General features: G+C 45.5%; 2 protein-coding genes across 36 annotated transcripts in view; one reads left to right on the top strand and one right to left on the bottom strand.

Moving 5' to 3' along the window:
* Nucleotides 1–10,298, bottom strand: part of APOM (apolipoprotein M) — a 41,783-nt gene extending 31,485 nt beyond the window's left edge. Inside the window, exons 1-2 of one of the 2 annotated variants that reach the window (XM_087954291.1) lie at nucleotides 10,125–10,298; nucleotides 4,392–4,534 (exon numbers count right to left, since the gene is read on the bottom strand). In XM_087954291.1, the coding sequence (XP_087810417.1) occupies nucleotides 4,392–4,534; nucleotides 10,125–10,235 (254 nt within the window). In that variant the 5' untranslated portion in view covers nucleotides 10,236–10,298. The remainder of the gene's footprint in view (nucleotides 1–4,391; nucleotides 4,535–10,124) is intronic. The other variant, XM_026686894.2, reaches the window with a different exon arrangement.
* A 51-nt stretch (nucleotides 10,299–10,349) lies between these two features.
* BAG6 (BAG cochaperone 6) overlaps nucleotides 10,350–17,696 on the top strand; it is a 50,610-nt gene continuing 43,263 nt past the window's right edge. For 10 of the 34 annotated variants that reach the window (XM_087954282.1, XM_026686891.2, XM_087954289.1 and 7 more), the window contains exon 1: nucleotides 15,398–15,647. The gene's annotated coding sequence lies outside the window, so the exon portion shown is untranslated. Of the gene's footprint in view, nucleotides 10,479–15,397; nucleotides 15,897–15,916; nucleotides 16,333–16,382; nucleotides 16,479–16,763; nucleotides 16,807–17,696 lie in introns of those variants that run through there. The other 24 variants (XM_087954286.1, XM_087954263.1, XM_087954274.1 and 21 more) reach the window with 18 other exon arrangements.

Here is a 17,696-nt window from a genome sequence, read left to right as displayed (position 1 = left end):
CGGATTTTTAGCTATACAATTTGGGATGAACACCCTTTGAATGCTGTGGGAATAGGAATGGATTTCCAAGAGGAAAAAATTGCAGACTACAGGAACTAGAAGCACTACTCAGGTGACCCTGAGGACAAAGATAAACCTCCAAGTGGCCTTGATGACCCTCTAAAAGGATGCAAATGACCAGCTGTCTGGAAGGATATAAATCCTTCCACTCCCCACTATCCTGTCAGAACCGAAGAAGCTTCTTGGATGAGAACTGAAACGTCTTCAAAAGAAAAAAGAAGGAAGTCCAGTTGCCTCCTAAAAAAAAAAAAAAAAAAAACAGAACCTGTGGAACCCTCTTTTGGAAATGCTCTCTTTTCAGTTCCTGTATCAAGGGATGGGTTAGACCAGATGGCTTAAGGGTCGCTTCCCGCTTTTACAGTTCTGCAATAAAGCTGTCACAGACAAATGCTCTTTTCACCCTGAGATCGTGAATGAAAGCAACTTAAATTTCTCTCTTCCTATTAGACCTCGGGCTGCCTGGAAGGAATCCGAGCTATTTTGTGCTTGGGACTACACCTCTTTTTGTTCTGGGTGAGCGCGAGGGCGACGTTTACATTCCTTCTGTCTTGGGGCCTCACTGAATTTAATACAGGTAGTCCTCAACCTACGACCACCATTGAGCCCCAAATTTCTTGTGATGACCCAGGGTGGGATACAAAACAAACACAGTCACAGAAAACAGGGGAAGCCCCTTTTATCCCTTCAGTTTGCTTCCAAGCTCCGAATATCCTTGACAGAAGACAAAAAAAACTCCCACACAAACAGTTATAAGAAGAAGGGAAAAAAGCAAAACAAACCAGCCAAGGGCTGGAGGATGTCTGCAGATAACACACACACCTGGAAGGACGCCAAACTCAGAGAGGGACCACAAACTAGAGATATTTCCACGCTTTGTTTCCAGCGTTCGCCCGTACGCATGTCCATCCTCTTATCCAGTTGTCACAGCTGCAGCCCATGAAGAGGATCAAGGCCCTCTCCTCCCGAGGAGACCACGTCTCTCCCTTATCCTCTCCTCCCTGCATGCCCTAGGATGGAGAGGGGACGGGTCTGGGTCCTCCTCTGTCTGTTCAGCCGGCCTCTGCCCTTCCCCAGCCCCCTCCACAACCCCCAGAGCCACACTTCCACTCCCTGTCAGCTGTTCCTCCTCTCCCTCAGAGTCAGTCTCCACCAGGGGCGTGACATTTCAGTTGCTAAGCAAGACACTTGGGAAGTGAGTTCCCCCCCATTTTAAGACCTTTTCTTCAGTAGTGGGATACAACCTTAGTTGCTACTGGTTCGGTGGGTGATCGCACGAGTGTGCACTTGCGCACCCCACCGCAACGCACGCACCCTAACAAGCCAATCAGCCGAGAGGATGAAGAAGCGAAAAGCTAGGAGCGACCCTCCTTCCCTCCCATGCGCTTTTTGGTCTTTTATCCTCTCAGGTGATGTCCCAGGTTTGTTTTCCTCCTCTCAGCTGATCGGAGGCTTTTTCCCCCCTCCTCTCAGCTGATCACTACCGGTTCTGTTGAACCGGTCCGAACCAGTAACATACCACCATTGCTTTTCCTGCCATGAGTGTTAAGTGAATCATTGTTAAGCAACTCTTAAGTTAGTAACAGTGTTGTTAAGCGAATCTGGCTTCCCCATTGGCTTTGCTCGTCAGAAGGTCAGAAAAGCGGATCACATGACCGCTGCAACTGCCATAAATATGAGTGGGATAATCAGAGTTGGAAGGGACTTGGGAGGTCATCTAGTCCAACCCCCCCGCCCAAGCGGGAGACCCTACACCATTTCTGACAGATGGCAGTCCAATCTCTTCTTGTAAGTCTCAAGTGATGGCGCTCCCACCACTTCTGAAGACAAAGCTATTCCATGGGTGGATTGTTCTCACTTTCAGAAAGTTTCTCCTTATTTCCAGGTCGAATCTCTCCTTGTTCAGTTTCCATCCATTGTTCCTTGTCTGGCCTTCGGGTGCTTTGGAAAATAGCTTGACCCCCTTCCTCTCTGTGGCAGCCCCTCAAATATTGGAAGAAAAATATTGCTATCCTGTCTGATGAGTCAGTTGCCAAGCATCCGGATTTTGAACACAAGACCGGATGGTGCAATGGTTAGAAGTGTGAAAAATGGCTATGTCCCTTTCTTCAGTGCTGTTGTAACTTTGGTCACTAAACAAACTGTTGTAAGTCAGGGACTACCTGTAGAGTGTATAGGTAGTTCAGAAGGACAGAGGATCACACCGTTACTATAAAATCCTACCCCTGCCCTACCTCAACACCAGTTGAAACTTCCAAGATGCTGACACGGATTTGCATAGCAAAATTATGGAGTCTCTGCGCTCGTGTTTCTCGACTTTGGAAACTTTAAGATGTGTAGACTTCAACTCCCAGAATTCCCCAGCATGGTTGGCTGGGGAATTCTGGGAGTTGAAGCCCACAGGTCTTGAAGTGGCTAAAGTTGAGAAACGCTGCTCTATGCATATGGTGCGTATAAGAGGCCCTTACCTTCAAGCGGGATTCAACTGGTTCACACCACTTCAGATGAACCGGTTGTTAAATTGTTGGCTGGCCCCTCCCCTCCCCACCTGCCCCTCCCAGGAGCCCCCACGTGCCCCATTTTGGCTCCCAGGTAAGTGCAGGGAGACCCACTAAGCCCAAAACAGGGTAAGTGTGTGTGTGTGGGGGTACGGCCCCCCTGGGGCCTGTTTTTGCTCCTGGGGGGGAGTGCAGGAGACCGAGTGCTGCCTGTCACACCCCCTGGCCACACGTACCATGGTCCTGCCCACCCAGCTGGTCATTAGGGCAGAAAACCGGTTGTTAAATTATTTGAATCCCACCACGGCTTATCTTCGTTAATGGTGCGATACGGGTGGTCCACGACTTACGACCAAAATGGAGCCCAAAGTTTTTGTTGCTGTGTGAGACATTTTGTTCAGGGAGTTTTGCTCCACTTTATGACTTGCCTTGCCACAGTAGTTAAGTGAATCATTTCAGGGTGAATCGCCCTCCCCTATTTGACTTTGCTTTTCAGAAGGCTGCAAAAGGGGTTTGTCAGCTTTGGAAGCCATATTACCACCAGACCAATGGAGGTATTTGACCGGTTCTGCCCAGTTCTGGAGAGCCGGTAGGAGCGATGCGCAGCGGAGACCCAACAGGTTCTCTCTGCCGCTCAGTTATTGGGCCCACCTGCCCGCCCGGTCTCCCATACACACCTTTATCTACTGAATTTGAAGTGCAGCTGCTTTGCACGGCACAGAATAGCGCTGCGTGGCAGCTGCTGAAGCGACCGGGATCATGCAGGCTTGCAGGTGATGAGTTAGAACGATTCTTGATCCTTGACTAATGTATCTTTTCTTTTTATGTTCACTGGGAGCATATGCACCAAAGACAAATTCCTTGTGTGTCCAATCACACTTGGCCAATAAAGAATTCTATTTCTATTCTATTCTATTCTATTCTATTATATTCTATTCTGTTCTGTTCTGTTCTGTTCTGTTCTGTCCTGTCCTGTCCTATCCTGTCCTATCCTATCCTATTTTCTATTCTATTCTATTCTATTCTATTCTATTCTATTCTATTCTAATTCTAATTCTAATTCTAATTCTAATTCTATTCTATTCTATTCTATTCTATTCTATTCTATTCTATTCTTATTCTATTCTAATTCTATTCTATTCTATTTTCTATTCTATTCTATTCTATTCTATTCTATTTTCTATTCTATTCTATTCTATTATTCTATTCTATTCTATTCTATTCTATTCTATTCTATTCTCTATTCTATTCTCTATTCTATTCTATTCTATTCTATTCTATTCTATTCTCTATTCTATTCTATTCTCTATTTTATTCTATTTTCTATCCTATCCTATCCTATCCTATCCTAACCTATCCTATCCCATCCTATCCTATCCTATCCTATCCTATCCTATCCTATCCTATCCTATCCTATCCTATCCTATTCTATTCTATTCTATTCTATTCTATTCTATTCTATTCTATTCTATTCTACACTGCCACATTCTTGAGCCTGGGACAGGGATCACATGATCCCAGGACACTATCACCATCATAAATGTGAGTCAGCTACCAACTGTCTGAATTTTGATCACATGACCACAGGGATGCCAAAATGGTCGTCAACTTTAAACAATGGTCAAAAGTTACATTTTTCAGTGCCGTGGTAACTTAGAACGGTCACTAAATGAACCGTTGTAAATTGAGGATTATCTGTATATATTCTAGAGATTCTTGGTCCAGACCTTGTCCCGGGATAAGGTATAGATCCCGGAGAGATATCCTGGAGACATAAGGACTACAACCTTGGTAAAACAAGACTATGTGTGTTAATTTTTGGAAAGTTGAACTCACAGTCGGATGGCAGCCCATAGTTGCAGTCGCTCTGGGCTCTCGGTCTGATTCATACTAAACAGGGTGCTGTCAACGTAGGCAAAAGTCTCCAGCGACGATGAGGAGGAGGATGCGGCCGCGATGAAGAGCCATCTGCCAAGATACTGCAAAGATGAGAATTTGGTTATTTCGGGTCAAATTAAGAGAAGACAATAGAATAACAGAGTTGGAAGGGACCTTGGAGGTCTTCTAGTGCAGGGGTCTCCAACCTTGGCAACTTTAAGCCTGGAGGACTTCAACTTCCAGCTTTCTGGCTGGGGAATTCTGGGAGTTGAAGTCCTCCAGGCTTAAAGTTGCCAAGGTTGGAGACCCCTGTTCTAGTCCAACCTCCTGTTCAGGGAGGAAACCCTACACCCTACCATTCCAGACAAGTGGCTGTCCAGTCTATTCTTTAAAACTTCCAGTGTTGGAGCATTCACAACTTCTGGAGGCAAGTGGTTCCACTGATTAATTGTTCTAACTGCCATGAAATTTCTCCTTAGTTCTAAGTTGCTTCTCTCCTTAATTAGTTTCCACTCATTGCTTCTTGCCCTGCCTTCAGTTGCTGTGGAGAATAGCTTGACTCCCTCTTCTTTGTGGCAGCCCCTCAGTGGTGGGATTCAATTTTTTTTTACTACCGGTTCTGAGAGTGTGGCATGGTGGGCTTGGCAGCGGAAGGATACTGTAAAATCTCCATTCCCAATCCATTTCTGGGGGAAGGTTACTGCAAAATCCCAATCCCTCCCCACTCCTGGGGGAAGGATACTGCAAAATCTCCATTCCCTCTCCACCCCACTAACCTGCTTTCCAGCTCCGTTCTCCTGTGCAGGGGAACCAAAGAAGACCCAGCCAATCAGCTGGGACTCGGGAGGCAGAGAAGAGATGGGGTTGGAGGGGCCAGTCAGAGGTGGGATTTGCCGGTTCTCTGAACTACTCAAAATTTCCACTACCGGTTCTCCAGAACTGGTCAGAACCTGCTGAATACCCACCTCTGCAGCCCCTGAGATATAGGAACACTGCTATCATATTACCCGCTAGTCCTTCTTTTCATCAAACTAGACATACCCAGTTCCAGCTTCTTTATATGTTTTAGCCTCCAGTACCCTAATCATCTTCCTTGCTCTTGTCTGCACTCTTTCCAGAGTCTCAACATCTTTTTTTGCATCATAGCAACCAAATCTGGATTCCGTATCCCAAGCGTGGCCCTACCAAGGCGTTATAGAGTGGTATTAACACTTCACGTGATCTTGATTCTATCCCCTCTGTTAATGCAGTCATTCACAACACTTACAACCATTGAAGCCTCCCTGTGGTCACTTGATCAAAATTCAGACAGTTGCCAACTGACTCACATTTATGACGCTTGAAGTGTCCCAAGGTCATATGATCCCCGCTTGCGATCTTCTGACACGCAAAGTCCACGGGGAAGCCAGATTCACTTAACAACCATGCAACTAACTTAACAACTGCCCCAATTCACTTAACAACGTTTGGGAAGGAAGATCGTAAAATGGGGCAAAACTCACTTTGCAAATGTCTTGCTTAGCAACATACATTTTGGCCTCAACATACATTTTGGCCTCAAGGATTACCCATATTTAGAAAAGGACAGTTCTTTCTCCAATGATCATGTCTTTTGACACATTGTCAACCCCCAGAATACAAAATATTGTCAGTTCAGGGTTGGAAGAGAAAATAGAAAAGAGTGGGTTGAGGAAAGAACTAAGTGTTTCAACAGCTTTCTCGTTACTAAAAGTAGAATTCCATGTAATTTGGCAAACTGAATGATGGTATGTTAGTGCAACAGAGGGAAATAAGCAAAATAATCTCTACCCAACATAGCTTTTCACAAGAAAAAAATACCTATTTGGCCTTCTGCATTTGCTAATTACAGATTCACTCCTTGGACAATCATTTTAAAAGGATATTCTCACATCCGCCCTACATACTGAAGGAAGGAGTCACTAAAACAGATTCCTATCTAGTAATGTCATAGTTATATGGTAGGTTCACCACATACATAAACATCAAGCCTACATTAGAGAACATAAGAATATAGAATCATAGGGCTGGAAGGGACCTCGGAGGTCATCTAGAATATATGGAATATATGTGGGTATATGCATACTTTTGTATTTATTTATTTAGTCTGTCATGGTTATATAGTGTATATTGGAGGTGGTGACCCTTTGACAGCTGTATGCAACAGTGGTCGGATATAAGTATTTTTACCACTGGTTCGGTGGGCATGGCTTGGTGGGCACGCTTTGCGCACATACACACACTTTGCGTGCGCGTACATGCCAAATGCGCACTTTGTGCAGGTGCAGAGGCATTCTAACTCACCTCCTGCAGGCCTGCACGATCCTGGTCGCTTCAGCAGCTGCCACGCGGCACTATTCTGTGCTGCGCAAAGCAGCTGCGCTTCAAATTCAGAGGATAAAGGTGAGTATGGGAGCCCAGGCGGGCAGGCGGGCCCAACAGCAGAAGCGGCGGAGAGAACGGGTTTGGACTCCGCTGCTCATCGCTGCTACCGGCTGTGCAGAACTGGGCCGAACCAGTAGAATACCATCACTGGTATGCAGTGAAAGTGTCATTTTAATGTATGCCGATTAGTGTACATTCTGTTCTAATTCTAATTAATTCTAATTCTAATTCTAATTCTAATTCTAATTCTAATTCTAATTCTAATTCTATTCTCTAGTCCCACCACTTCCTCAAGTTAGGAGGATCTTATACTGTCCCGGTCAAAAGGTTGTCCAGTCTATTTTTGAAAACCAATGGAGCGCCCACAACTCCAGGAGGCAAGCTATTCCATTGATGAATTGTTCTCAGTGCCAGAAAATTTATCCTTATTTCCAGGTGGGATCTCTCTTTAACAAAGTTTCCACTCATTAGTTCTTGTCCTGCTCTCTGGGGCTTCGGAGTGTGGAAAGGGAACTTCATGAGGACAGTGGTGACACCCAAGCAGGAAAAGCCCAAAGGGAACATCAGGCCAGCCATAAAACAAACTTGCATAGGAAAAGAGATTTAATAAAAGGTATTGAAAGAAGCCCCCTAGACAAAAGCCAAGTAATTAAGAAAGCTAGGGAAACAAGAAAAAGAAATCCCTTACAAACAACAGGTCATGCCAAATCAGCAAAAACAAATAGACAAAAGACACGAAATAAATTCCATAGGAAGCAGACAGGAGATTGCCACAAAACAAATATAAGAAAACATTAGGACGAAACTGATAATCCAATCAAACCACCCGCTGGAGTTTACCCTCCGGCGGAAATGAAGACAACCCCTGACAGGATTTAAAACATTAAGAAATACAAACACAAGCACTCACACACAAAAGGAGAAAAAAAGTATAAAAATCAGGGGTTTATTATACAAAGCTAGCTAGCCCCAGGAACGCACAATTCTTGCTATCTCTCGCCTTCCTGAAAAATAAAAAGAACCAGCTTTCAAGCAGTTGTCTGTATCCTTGCACCGGAGCTCTCCCAGCAGGAAAATCGAATCCTCAGAAGAAAGGCATTTTCCAAGCCTTTCAACAGGAGAATAAGACCATTCTCTTTTCTCGGTGATAGCCCTTCAAGTACTGGAAGACAAGCTATCAGGTCACTCCGAACCCACCTCTTCATAGACCAGTTGTCCTTTTTAAAACATTCCCTTCCTATATGGTTTGTTTTTTAAAATATTTTTTATCTGATAAAAATCTTCAGAGGAACTGAAAGCCCTTGCAGTCTTGGGAGTCCTAGTGGACAATCGCTTAAATATGAGCCAGCAGTGTGCTGTAGCTGCCAAAAAAGCCAATATAGTTCTAGGCTGCATTAACAGAGGGATAGAATCAAGATCACGTGAAGTGTTAATATACTACTACTTTATAATGCCTTGGGAAGGCCACACTTGGAATACTGCATCCAGTTTGGGTCGCCACAATGTTAAAAAAAAGATGTTGAGATTCTAGAAAGAGTGCAGAGAAGAGCACAAAAGAAGATTAGGGGACTGGAGGCTAAAACATATGAAGAACAGTTGCTGGAATTGGGATATATCTAATTTAATGAAAAGGAGGACTAGGGGAGACATGCGGTCTTCCAATATCTCAGGGGCTGCCACAAAGGAGAGGGAGTCAAGCTATTCTCCAAAGCAACTGAGGGCAGGGCAAGAAGCAATGGGTGGAAACTAACCAAGGAGAGAAGCAACTTAGAGCTAAGGAGAAATTTCCTGACAATTAGAACAATGAATCAGTGGAACAACTTGCCTCCAGAAGTTGTGAATGCTCCAACACTGGAAGTTTTTAAGAGGAGGTTGGACAACCATTTGTCTGAAATGGTGTAGGGTTTCCTGCCTGAGCTGGAGGTTGGACTAGAAGACCTCCAAGGTCCCTTCCAACTCTGCTATTATGTTCTGTTCAGACTTCCATTGATTAGAACTTTCTCCCCATAGAGTGATCCAGCTATAGTTAATTTTTATGAAGGTGGACACAGAATCATGAACCATCTTCACTCACTGTGATTTAAAGAAACTTCCCAAACTGTTGCTTGAATTGAACTGAATACTTTATTTGGCCAAGTGTCATTAGACATTCAAGCAATTTGTCTCTGTATTTCCATATTCATTTCCGCTTTCTAGGTGCGATGGCTTAGTTGAGAATTCTAGGTAATCCCAATGTATCTGGGGTGATCAGTCTGAAAAAAACTGGTCTAGATATTTCTGGACCAAACCATAAACTGTGAATGATCAAACAGAAAGCTTTCTAATCATGGACAGGAGTTCCCAGGTCCCAGAGGTGGAACTCAGGATAAACTCTGGTTTGTTCATGGCTTTTGTCATTGCAACTCTGAAAGCAAAAACTTGCTTTTAATTTGCTCTTTTTTTCCTGAAAGTCTGAGACCATATTATTTTCAACAAAACAGAGAACAAAAGAACTTTCCTATAAATTATGGTCTGGATTAGTTAGTAGAAAAGTATGTGGGATTTGCAAAGTTTGACTTCAGGAAGCAAAATATCTTGGACTTGACTGGTCTTGCTTCGGTTAAAACTGCTTTTAGTTGGGAACATTTTTCTTCCTGCCTCTTTCCAAAATGCCACCCTTGACATTTAAAACATACCAATACTAGATTGCGTTTGCAAAAGTTTTTTCTAACTAAGGTTGAAACCGGTCTCAAAAAGTGGGCTTTCCTGTCACCAGAAAGCTATTTATTTTCAGCCCAATTCTTTTTAGCATAACTTTGAATTTATTGAGGTAGCAGATCAATTGTATAAAATATGCAGTACATATTAGCAAAACTCATCAAAGACTAATTTAGTTTGAACATTGAGATTTATAAAACTTAGGCTCACCAACCATGGTGTTTAAGTCTGAACTAGGTAAAGGAAGATTCTGGTTTGAGACTATTCTTATCCTTGGAAGTTTACTGGGTGATGTGGGCCAGCTATTCCTTCTCATCCCAATATACCCCATAGTTCAGTTGTGGGGAAAAACTGGGGAAGGAAGTGCTACATATACCTTGAGCACCTGGAAGAAAGATGAGATAGAAGTGCAACAAAGGAGTAACAACACTAATACACAGTACATTCGTATGCTTTTCCTCCATCTCTTTACGTGCCTGCCATTCACCCGATACATCTGAAATTTGCAAATAGTTGGATTTAGGTGGTTTTCCCTCAACACAGCAATTATTAAACGTGGCTTCCTGCCAGGATTTTTAAATTTTTGGTTACCTGGTCTCGGTTCAGTTCATTAGCCTGCAACTTCACTAGATTCTCACATGGGAACACCGCATCCACAAGGAGTCCATAGAGGTAGAAAAGGTAAGTCCACAGTCCCTCCATTGCTTGGAGCTATTGGTGGCTTGTTTTGAGAATCACTCTCTTAGAGGTACACCTTGTACAGTTCACCTTTGCCCTCAGCTTGTTAAATGTTTAGCCCTCCAGGGTCTAGAGTCCGTTGCTGTGTGTTTTAGACTATGAGTGAAAAGGGAATCCAGAAACATCCTACCAAGCAAGGCCAGGGGGAGGTAGCTGGAAAGCAGACACGTGGACGAGGTGCATTTAGCGAGTCCTATAACGTTACAGGTAGGAAGGTAATACTGAGTTAGAAAGGGATTTTCTTTAGAAGTGGTTTTGTCCACGATAGAATAGATACAACCTGTACAGTGGTGAGATGCAAATATTTTTACTACCAGTTCTGTGGGCATGGCTAGGTGAGAATGGCTAGGTGGGCATGGCCATGTGACTGGGTGGGCATGGCTTTTTTTGGTAGCATCCCCCCCGCTCCATTTTTTTTGGGGGGGTCTCCTGGACCTCAGGCAAGTCACCTGGGAGGCCGTTTTTGCTCTCAGGAGGCTTCCCTGAGGCCCAGGAGGCGAAAAACGGAGCATGGGGGGGGGGCTGCGCAGTAAGACAGTGAGGGGGATCCCGGCACAGCTGCTCGTCGGAAGAGCAGATCGTTGGGAGAAAAAAAAACCCAGTTCAGCTGAACTGGTAGCTGTTTTCTTACTACCGGTTCGGCCGAATGGTAGCATTTTTACAACCAGTTCAGTCGAACCAGTAGAATACCACTACTGAACCTGTAACATCAACTCTAAAACAGGCAGATCATATCTAAACCCACTCCCCCTCACCTCAGAACATCTTCAATACTTCTTCCAAACATCTGTTGGACTGGTATGAGTGACGTGACTGGTCTAACTTGTGGCTTTGTACCAGCCCAGCAATGTCAGGTGTGGTCACTGCCTGTCTAAAGGCTACCCACCCCTGATTAAATTGTGGCAGATAAATGACCATTGACTCATTCTGCTTGTAAAAGTCCCATCCTTGGAGACAGGCAAAGTTGAGTTTGTTGAGATGTTAATTTAGCACATGGACTTACATACCACTCCATAGTGCTTTACAGCAGGGGTCTCCAACCTTGGGAACTTTAAGACTTGTGGACTTCAACTCCCAGAGTTCCTCAGCCAGCTTTGCTGGCTGAGGAACTCTGGGAGTTGAAGTCCACAAGTCTTAAAGTTTCCAAGGTTGGAGACCCCTGCTTTACAGCACTCTCTGGATGGTTTACACCAGTGGTCCCCAACCTTTTTGTGCCAGGGACCAGTTTCACGCAGAAACACTTTTTCAAGGACGGGGGAGGGGAGTCGAGTTTGGTGGTTTGCTTGCAGGCGTTTCATTATCTGACTAGGTAACATCTGATGTTGTTACCTAGTCGGGTAATAAAAGTCTGCCAGCAAATCACCAAGTTCAGGGAGCGCCAATGCCTCCTCATTGCAATCCTGAGCGACAGATAGTCCCTGCAGGATGGCTGAGAAGCCCCTCTCGGCCCTGCCTTCATCAGCCCCATCCCTCAGGTGTCTCCCTCCCTCCCTCAGCCTCATCCCTCAGGTGTCTGCCTCGTTCCTCTCAGTCGCTCTCTCGCTCCTCCACCAGCCCAGGAAGAAACTGCTTCAAAGAAGCCTGCAGGGTGGCTTTTCCTGTCGGCGCAGCTCCTCGAGCGCCCGTTCACCCCTGCCCCGCCCCGCCGCCCACGGTTCAATCCAGTGCTCCGTTCTGCCTGCCTGCCTGCCTTCGTTTGTTTCGGAGCAGCTTCGGCTGAGTAAAAGAGGCGAATAGTTATTATTCTCAGCCGAAGCTGCTCCGAAACAAACGAAGGCAGGCAGAACGGAGCACTAGATTGAACCTGGATTGATTGGCGGCGGGGTGGGGGTGAATGGGCGCTTCGGGGGAGCTGCACCGACAGGAAAAGCCACCCTGCGGGCTTCTTTGAAGCAGTTTCTTCCTGGGCTGGTGGAGGAGCGAGAGAGCGACTGAGAGAGGAACGAGGTGGGAGGAAACCGAAGCCGCTGAGCCAGAGAGCAGGACAGGCTTTGGTTGCTTCCTCCCTCCCCTTCTCTCCTTTGTGTCCTTGATCCCCGATCCCAGCAGCATTCACCAAAGGCGAAGAAAGCCGCCATTTTTAAAAAAATCTTTTATTTGCGGCCCGGTACAGAGTGCTCCACGGACCGGTACCGGTCCACGGCCCGGTGGTTGGGGACCCCTGGTTTACACAATGTCAGCAGATTTCCCCCATAATCTGGGTCCTCGTTTTACTGACCTTGGAATGATGAAAGGCTGAGTGAACCTTGAGCCTGTCAGGATTGAACTCCAGGCTATGTGAAGAGTTAAGTTTGCAATATTACATTTTAACCACTGTGTCACCAGGGCTCCAATGATTACACGTTATCATTACTGTTTTGCATATATACAAATGTATTTAAATTTGTTCCATTGTATTTCTAATTCAGATTTGATGTGAGACCAGGTTTGATTTGAATACCACAAAGACAACTAGTTAAACTTTGCTTTTTAAAGGCAGAAAAGGCTGGTATTTGCGCTGTGAAACATCGGGATCCACAAATACCTATCATATGTTTCATACCTATCATGCTTTTTGTATTGCTTTTATATTTTCCTTGGGCTCTAAGAAGAGTTATGATGTAGTCAATTTTAATTCTTTCAAATACACAGTATTAAGCTGACTTATTATCACATTTTTGCAAGCTTTTTAGCTTAACAATCTCTTTATCAGGCAAAGGACTGGAGGGGTAGAGCAAAGAGGAAAAATCTGTCCCAAAATAGAGAAGAGGGAGAAGCTTTCAATCTCTTCCTGGGGACTCTGAGATACAGAGGAAGAGATACGTGGTTTTGTTCTGCCAAAGCTGGCTTGAAATAAGAAACAAGTCAGTTGTAAATGTTTCAATTGAGGCAACATAAATTCTAGCTGTTCAAGACACAACCCTTTGTGTGTATGCATAATAATTTATTCATTTATAAATCCTACCTTTATTATTTTTGCAAATAACTCAAAGTAGCGAACACATCCAAATACACCCTTCTCCTCCTATTCCCCCCCTCAATCACAACCCTGTAGGAAGGTTAGGTTGAGACAGAGAGAGAGTGGGCCAGAGCCAGCTTTCATGGCTAAGGCAGGACTTGAACTCAGTCTTTTGCTTTCTAGCCTGGTGCCTTCACCATTAGACCAAGCTAGCTCTCAAAATCATGATGTGGAAATAATAGTAGTTGTGCTCACATCTGGTTGGGGAAGACACTTTCCCCCCCTCCTTCTCTGCACATTCTTGCCTCTTGAATTTCAGCCTTCCCAGAAAGCTGTCAAAGGGGACTAGTGAAATCTCTATATATATTTGGTATTACTGTATTGGTCAAAACAGAGTTGAAACTATTTTTGATCCTTGGAAATCATTTATTGACTGTGAATAACATAAAGAGGGCACCTATTGGGAGCTGAATGTTAGTGATTACTAAAGAATGTGAGTTGGGGGCAGAGATGGATCGTTTGTAGAGATTGGCGAAGGGAACTTGGAGTTGCCCACCTAAAAAAACATTTCACCAAGTAATACAGGCAAAGCAAAATTCATTTATTAGGTGGATAAAGTCAAATCTATAAAGGCAAATCTATGGATTACATCAGGGATCCCCAACCTTTTCGATGCCGTGGCCCGGTTCCGCATCAGCTGGGTGCCGTGGCTCCGGTATCAGCGTTAACTGGCGCCGCCATCTTTTTATGACAGCGCTCCGGTGAGCTTTCTACCCGGAAAAGCTCACCGGAAGCGCTTTTTTACCAAAAAGATGGCGGCGCCCAGCAACCAGCGGCCCGGTAAGGCTTGTTCCTGCCCTGCACGTCCGTGGACCGGGCGGTTGGGGACCCTGGATTACATTACTCTTTCCCAGATGGGTTTATTTTTTTTAAACTTGCAAAGGTATTAATTTTGGATTCAAGTGTATTGCAAGTGACTTTCAAAATCCGCTCTCTATTGTTTAGTGCTGAAGTGACAAGTTGTCGCATACCAAAAGAAATGGCCTTGGTCAACATGTTTTCCAAAAGTCAAAAAGAGGCCTAGATTGCCATGTTCAAAATGCTAATATCATCTTTTAAAATGCTAATAACGAAGCTGAAAATTCCAGGTAACCATATTAGCATTTTAGCATGGAATCCACATCTCTTTATGAAGTTGGAGAAACCAGGTTTCCTTTCAATCAAAGCCATTTCTCCTTTGGATATGCAAGAATTAAACTTTTCTGCAAATATACAATAGATAATATATCCTGGAAGTCCTGGAAGAATTAAAGTCCACCCAATCTTAATGTTGCCGAGTTTGAAAAACACCGTTTTTCAATTCTTTGGTTTGCAGCCTGTGAGCTACACACGAGTGGTTGAGAAATTGGGTGGCTTTGGAAATGTGAATTATAAATTACGCATAAATAAAACTAGTCGCTCAAGGAAGTAAGGCTGGAAGGAAATACTCCCTATCCCTATTTCGAACATCCTTAATTACACTGATTTAATCATCCGAAAAACAAAATGCACCAGGCTCAGCCTTTTGCAGTTCTCCCATTGGCCAATCGTTGCTAAGCGACGAGCGGAAACAAAGATGGCGGCGAAATCATGGCTTCTACCACAGACTAATGTAACTCTTCCTCCCATGTCTTTATATTAGAGGGGGAGGGGAGAAACCCTAACTAAAGATGGCGGAGTAAACTTCACTTTCCCGGGCTGCAAGCGGGCAGGGGCGGATAAGCTTCTGCTAATTTAAATAACATGGCGACCACAAAGGTTCCGCCCTCCGCTTTTTCTTAACGGCCCCTTTTACGTCATAGGAATACGTATTATGTCATCTCAACAGCGCGCGGACGTAAAGCTATAAATATTATCTTGTAGCGGTAAAACTATTTGGCCCCTCCCACCGCGTCCGAGGCTCGGTTAAGGCTTTCCTTCGGAACGCACGAGCTTCGTTCAGATGCTTAGAGTTATTTTAAATAGTGTATCAACTGAGGAAGGTTAAAAACAAAAAACAAATAAAGCCGAAGAAACTTATCAGAGCCTGGGATTCCTCCCCCTTTTCTTTTACCGACTTTTTGAATTGAGAACCGTCGGGCAATCCTTTAGGCAACTATGGAACAGTCGCAAGTAAAGGGGGCTTAGCGGGCTCCAGGCGCATGCGTAAGTGACCGAACGGCCGGGAACGCGGCTCTTCGGAAGGCAGGAGCTCGCTCCCAGCCGCGAGGCCGGCGGCTGTTTGGTTTCCCCCACAATAACCGTTCCGGAGCAGGATTTCGTGGGGAAAGGAACCCACGGTGGGAGAATTTCGGCAGTCGGAGACCCTCCTTTGCCCGTGGCTCCACGGAGGGAACCGGAAGTGCCGCCATTTTAGAGCGTCCGGAGAATCACTTCGACGCAAGCGTTAGGTCAGAGAGGTAAAGCAGCGAGTAGAAAAGAAAATGAAACGCGGGCCGATATTTCCGGCTATCAATAACCGTCTCCTTAAATTTATAATCCCGGGCGGGAAGAAAGAGCGCCGTTTGCTTCTTCCATAGGGACTCTTCGACCTCATATTATATATATATAAACAGTTAATGTGTATATAAACAATTACATAATAGCAACGCGAGCCTCTTTGTGTGGGGGTAAACGTTCAGCTTGAGATGGGCGAAGGGAACCCGGAGGTGTGTCGTTTTTTCTTGTCGTTTGCCAACTCTACGGAGCGAGCATTTCCCCTTCTCTCTCTCTCTCTGTATATATATATATAAAAATATATATAATATATGTTTTTTAACCCCCTTCTTTTGGGCAGGAAGGTTTTTTTTTTTTCTGGAAGCGGAAGGAGAAGCTTCGTGCTGGAGATCGATTCCTGCCGGACGGGAAGTGAAAAGGACCCTGGGGTGTGTGTGTGTGTGTGTGTGTTTCAGGGTAACAAATTATAGAGGAGTGCGGGGGGAGGGGGAAGAAAGGAAGCGGGGAGGGGCTTCGCGTTGCCACAAGGGGCCCGGCTTGGGCTGTAAACGCCCCCAGCGCTTTGCCTCCTTACGACCGGATCCTGGGAAATTACCTTACCGGGAGGGCGGAGGACGGCGTGGGCTCGTTATCCTCTATAATCTGGGGGTATGTTGGGTGGGTGGGTGGAGGGGCGAAGGCTATTCCGGGGGAAGGAGGAGGAGGAGGAAGAAGAAGAAGCGGGTGGTGGGGAAAGACGTGGCTCTCAGCAGGCGTTCATCTTTGAGCAGGGTGGTGGCTGAACGATATAAGTGGTATGTATAGAGGTGGTGGCCTGAGGAACGGGTCCCATCCTTGGATATGTAGACGGAGCCATGCTGGGGCTTATGGGGGTGGGTGGGTGGGTGGGAGACCCGGAGGTAGCCTACCTCTGCCGCGGGGGTGGGGCGGGGTGGGTGGGGAGAAGGAGGCCAGCGCCCCCTGGTTCAGGCGGATGAGGCTTGCTAAGCTCTGATTGGGAGAGAATTTGGGGCCTCCCAAATCTCCCATTTGCAGAAGGTTCCTGTGCTTTGTTTTTTTTGGGGGGAGTGGCTTGGATTGGAGACTTGGTGCTGACCTACGTGGAGATTCTCAACCATCCAGGTCATTATTGTCCCTAAAGGGCTTTTTCCAAAAGACAATTGGGCTGCCTCCTCTTCTTCCTCTTCCTCTCCTCCTCTCCTCCCCCTCCTTTCCCCTCCTCCTTCCTCCTCTTCTTCCAATTCCTCTTCTTCCTCTTTCTCTTCCTCTTCATCCTTCTCCTCCTTCTCTCAATCATCCAGGTCATTATTGTCCCTAAAGGCTTTTTCCAAAAGACAATTGGGCCTCCCTCTTCTTCTTCTTCCCTCCTCCCCCTCCCTCCTTTCCCCTCCTCCTTCCTCCTCTTTTTCCTCTTCCTCTTCCTCCTCTTTCTCTTCCTCCTCTTTCTCTTCCTCCTCCTCCTCTCAATCATCCAGGTCATTATTGTCCCTAAAGGGCTTTTTCCAAAAGACAATTGGGCCTCCTCCTCTTCTTCCTCCTCCTCTTCCTCTCCTTCCCCTCCTTTTCCCTCCTCCTCCTTCCTCCTCTTCTTCCTCTTCCTCTTCTTCCTCTTTCTCTTCCTCCTCCTTTCAATCATCCAGGCCATGAGGGGGGCTTTTTCCAAAAGGCAACTGGGCTTCCATTTATTATTGTTGTTATCATCATCGTCCTTATCCTTTGAAAAGTTTCACTTCTCATCCAAGGAAGAAGAAGCCAAGGAAGTTTCTTGGATGAGAAGCAAAATGTTTTCAAAAGAAAGAAAAATAAAGTCCAGTTGCCTTTTGGGGAAGGGGGAAACCCCACCTTTGGGATAGTCTGCTGATATTCTTTCTTTTTGTCGGTAACGAGAAAGGGTCGTTCTTTCGGAGCCATAGGGGCGTGTAGTCTAGGTAGGACATTAGTTAGAGCATTTCTGCTGACCACGTACCACAAGTTGGAGAGGAGAAAACTGTGGGTCTGAGCTGAAAAGAGAA

Source organism: Notechis scutatus, chromosome 2, assembly GCF_049901735.1.
Source record: "Notechis scutatus isolate UNSWTSFEM ecotype Mainland chromosome 2, rNotScu1.2, whole genome shotgun sequence".
Classification (NCBI taxonomy): Eukaryota; Metazoa; Chordata; class Lepidosauria; order Squamata; family Elapidae; genus Notechis; species Notechis scutatus.
Note: the sequence above shows the minus strand (reverse complement) of the source record. Positions and strands in the feature narration are given on the sequence as shown.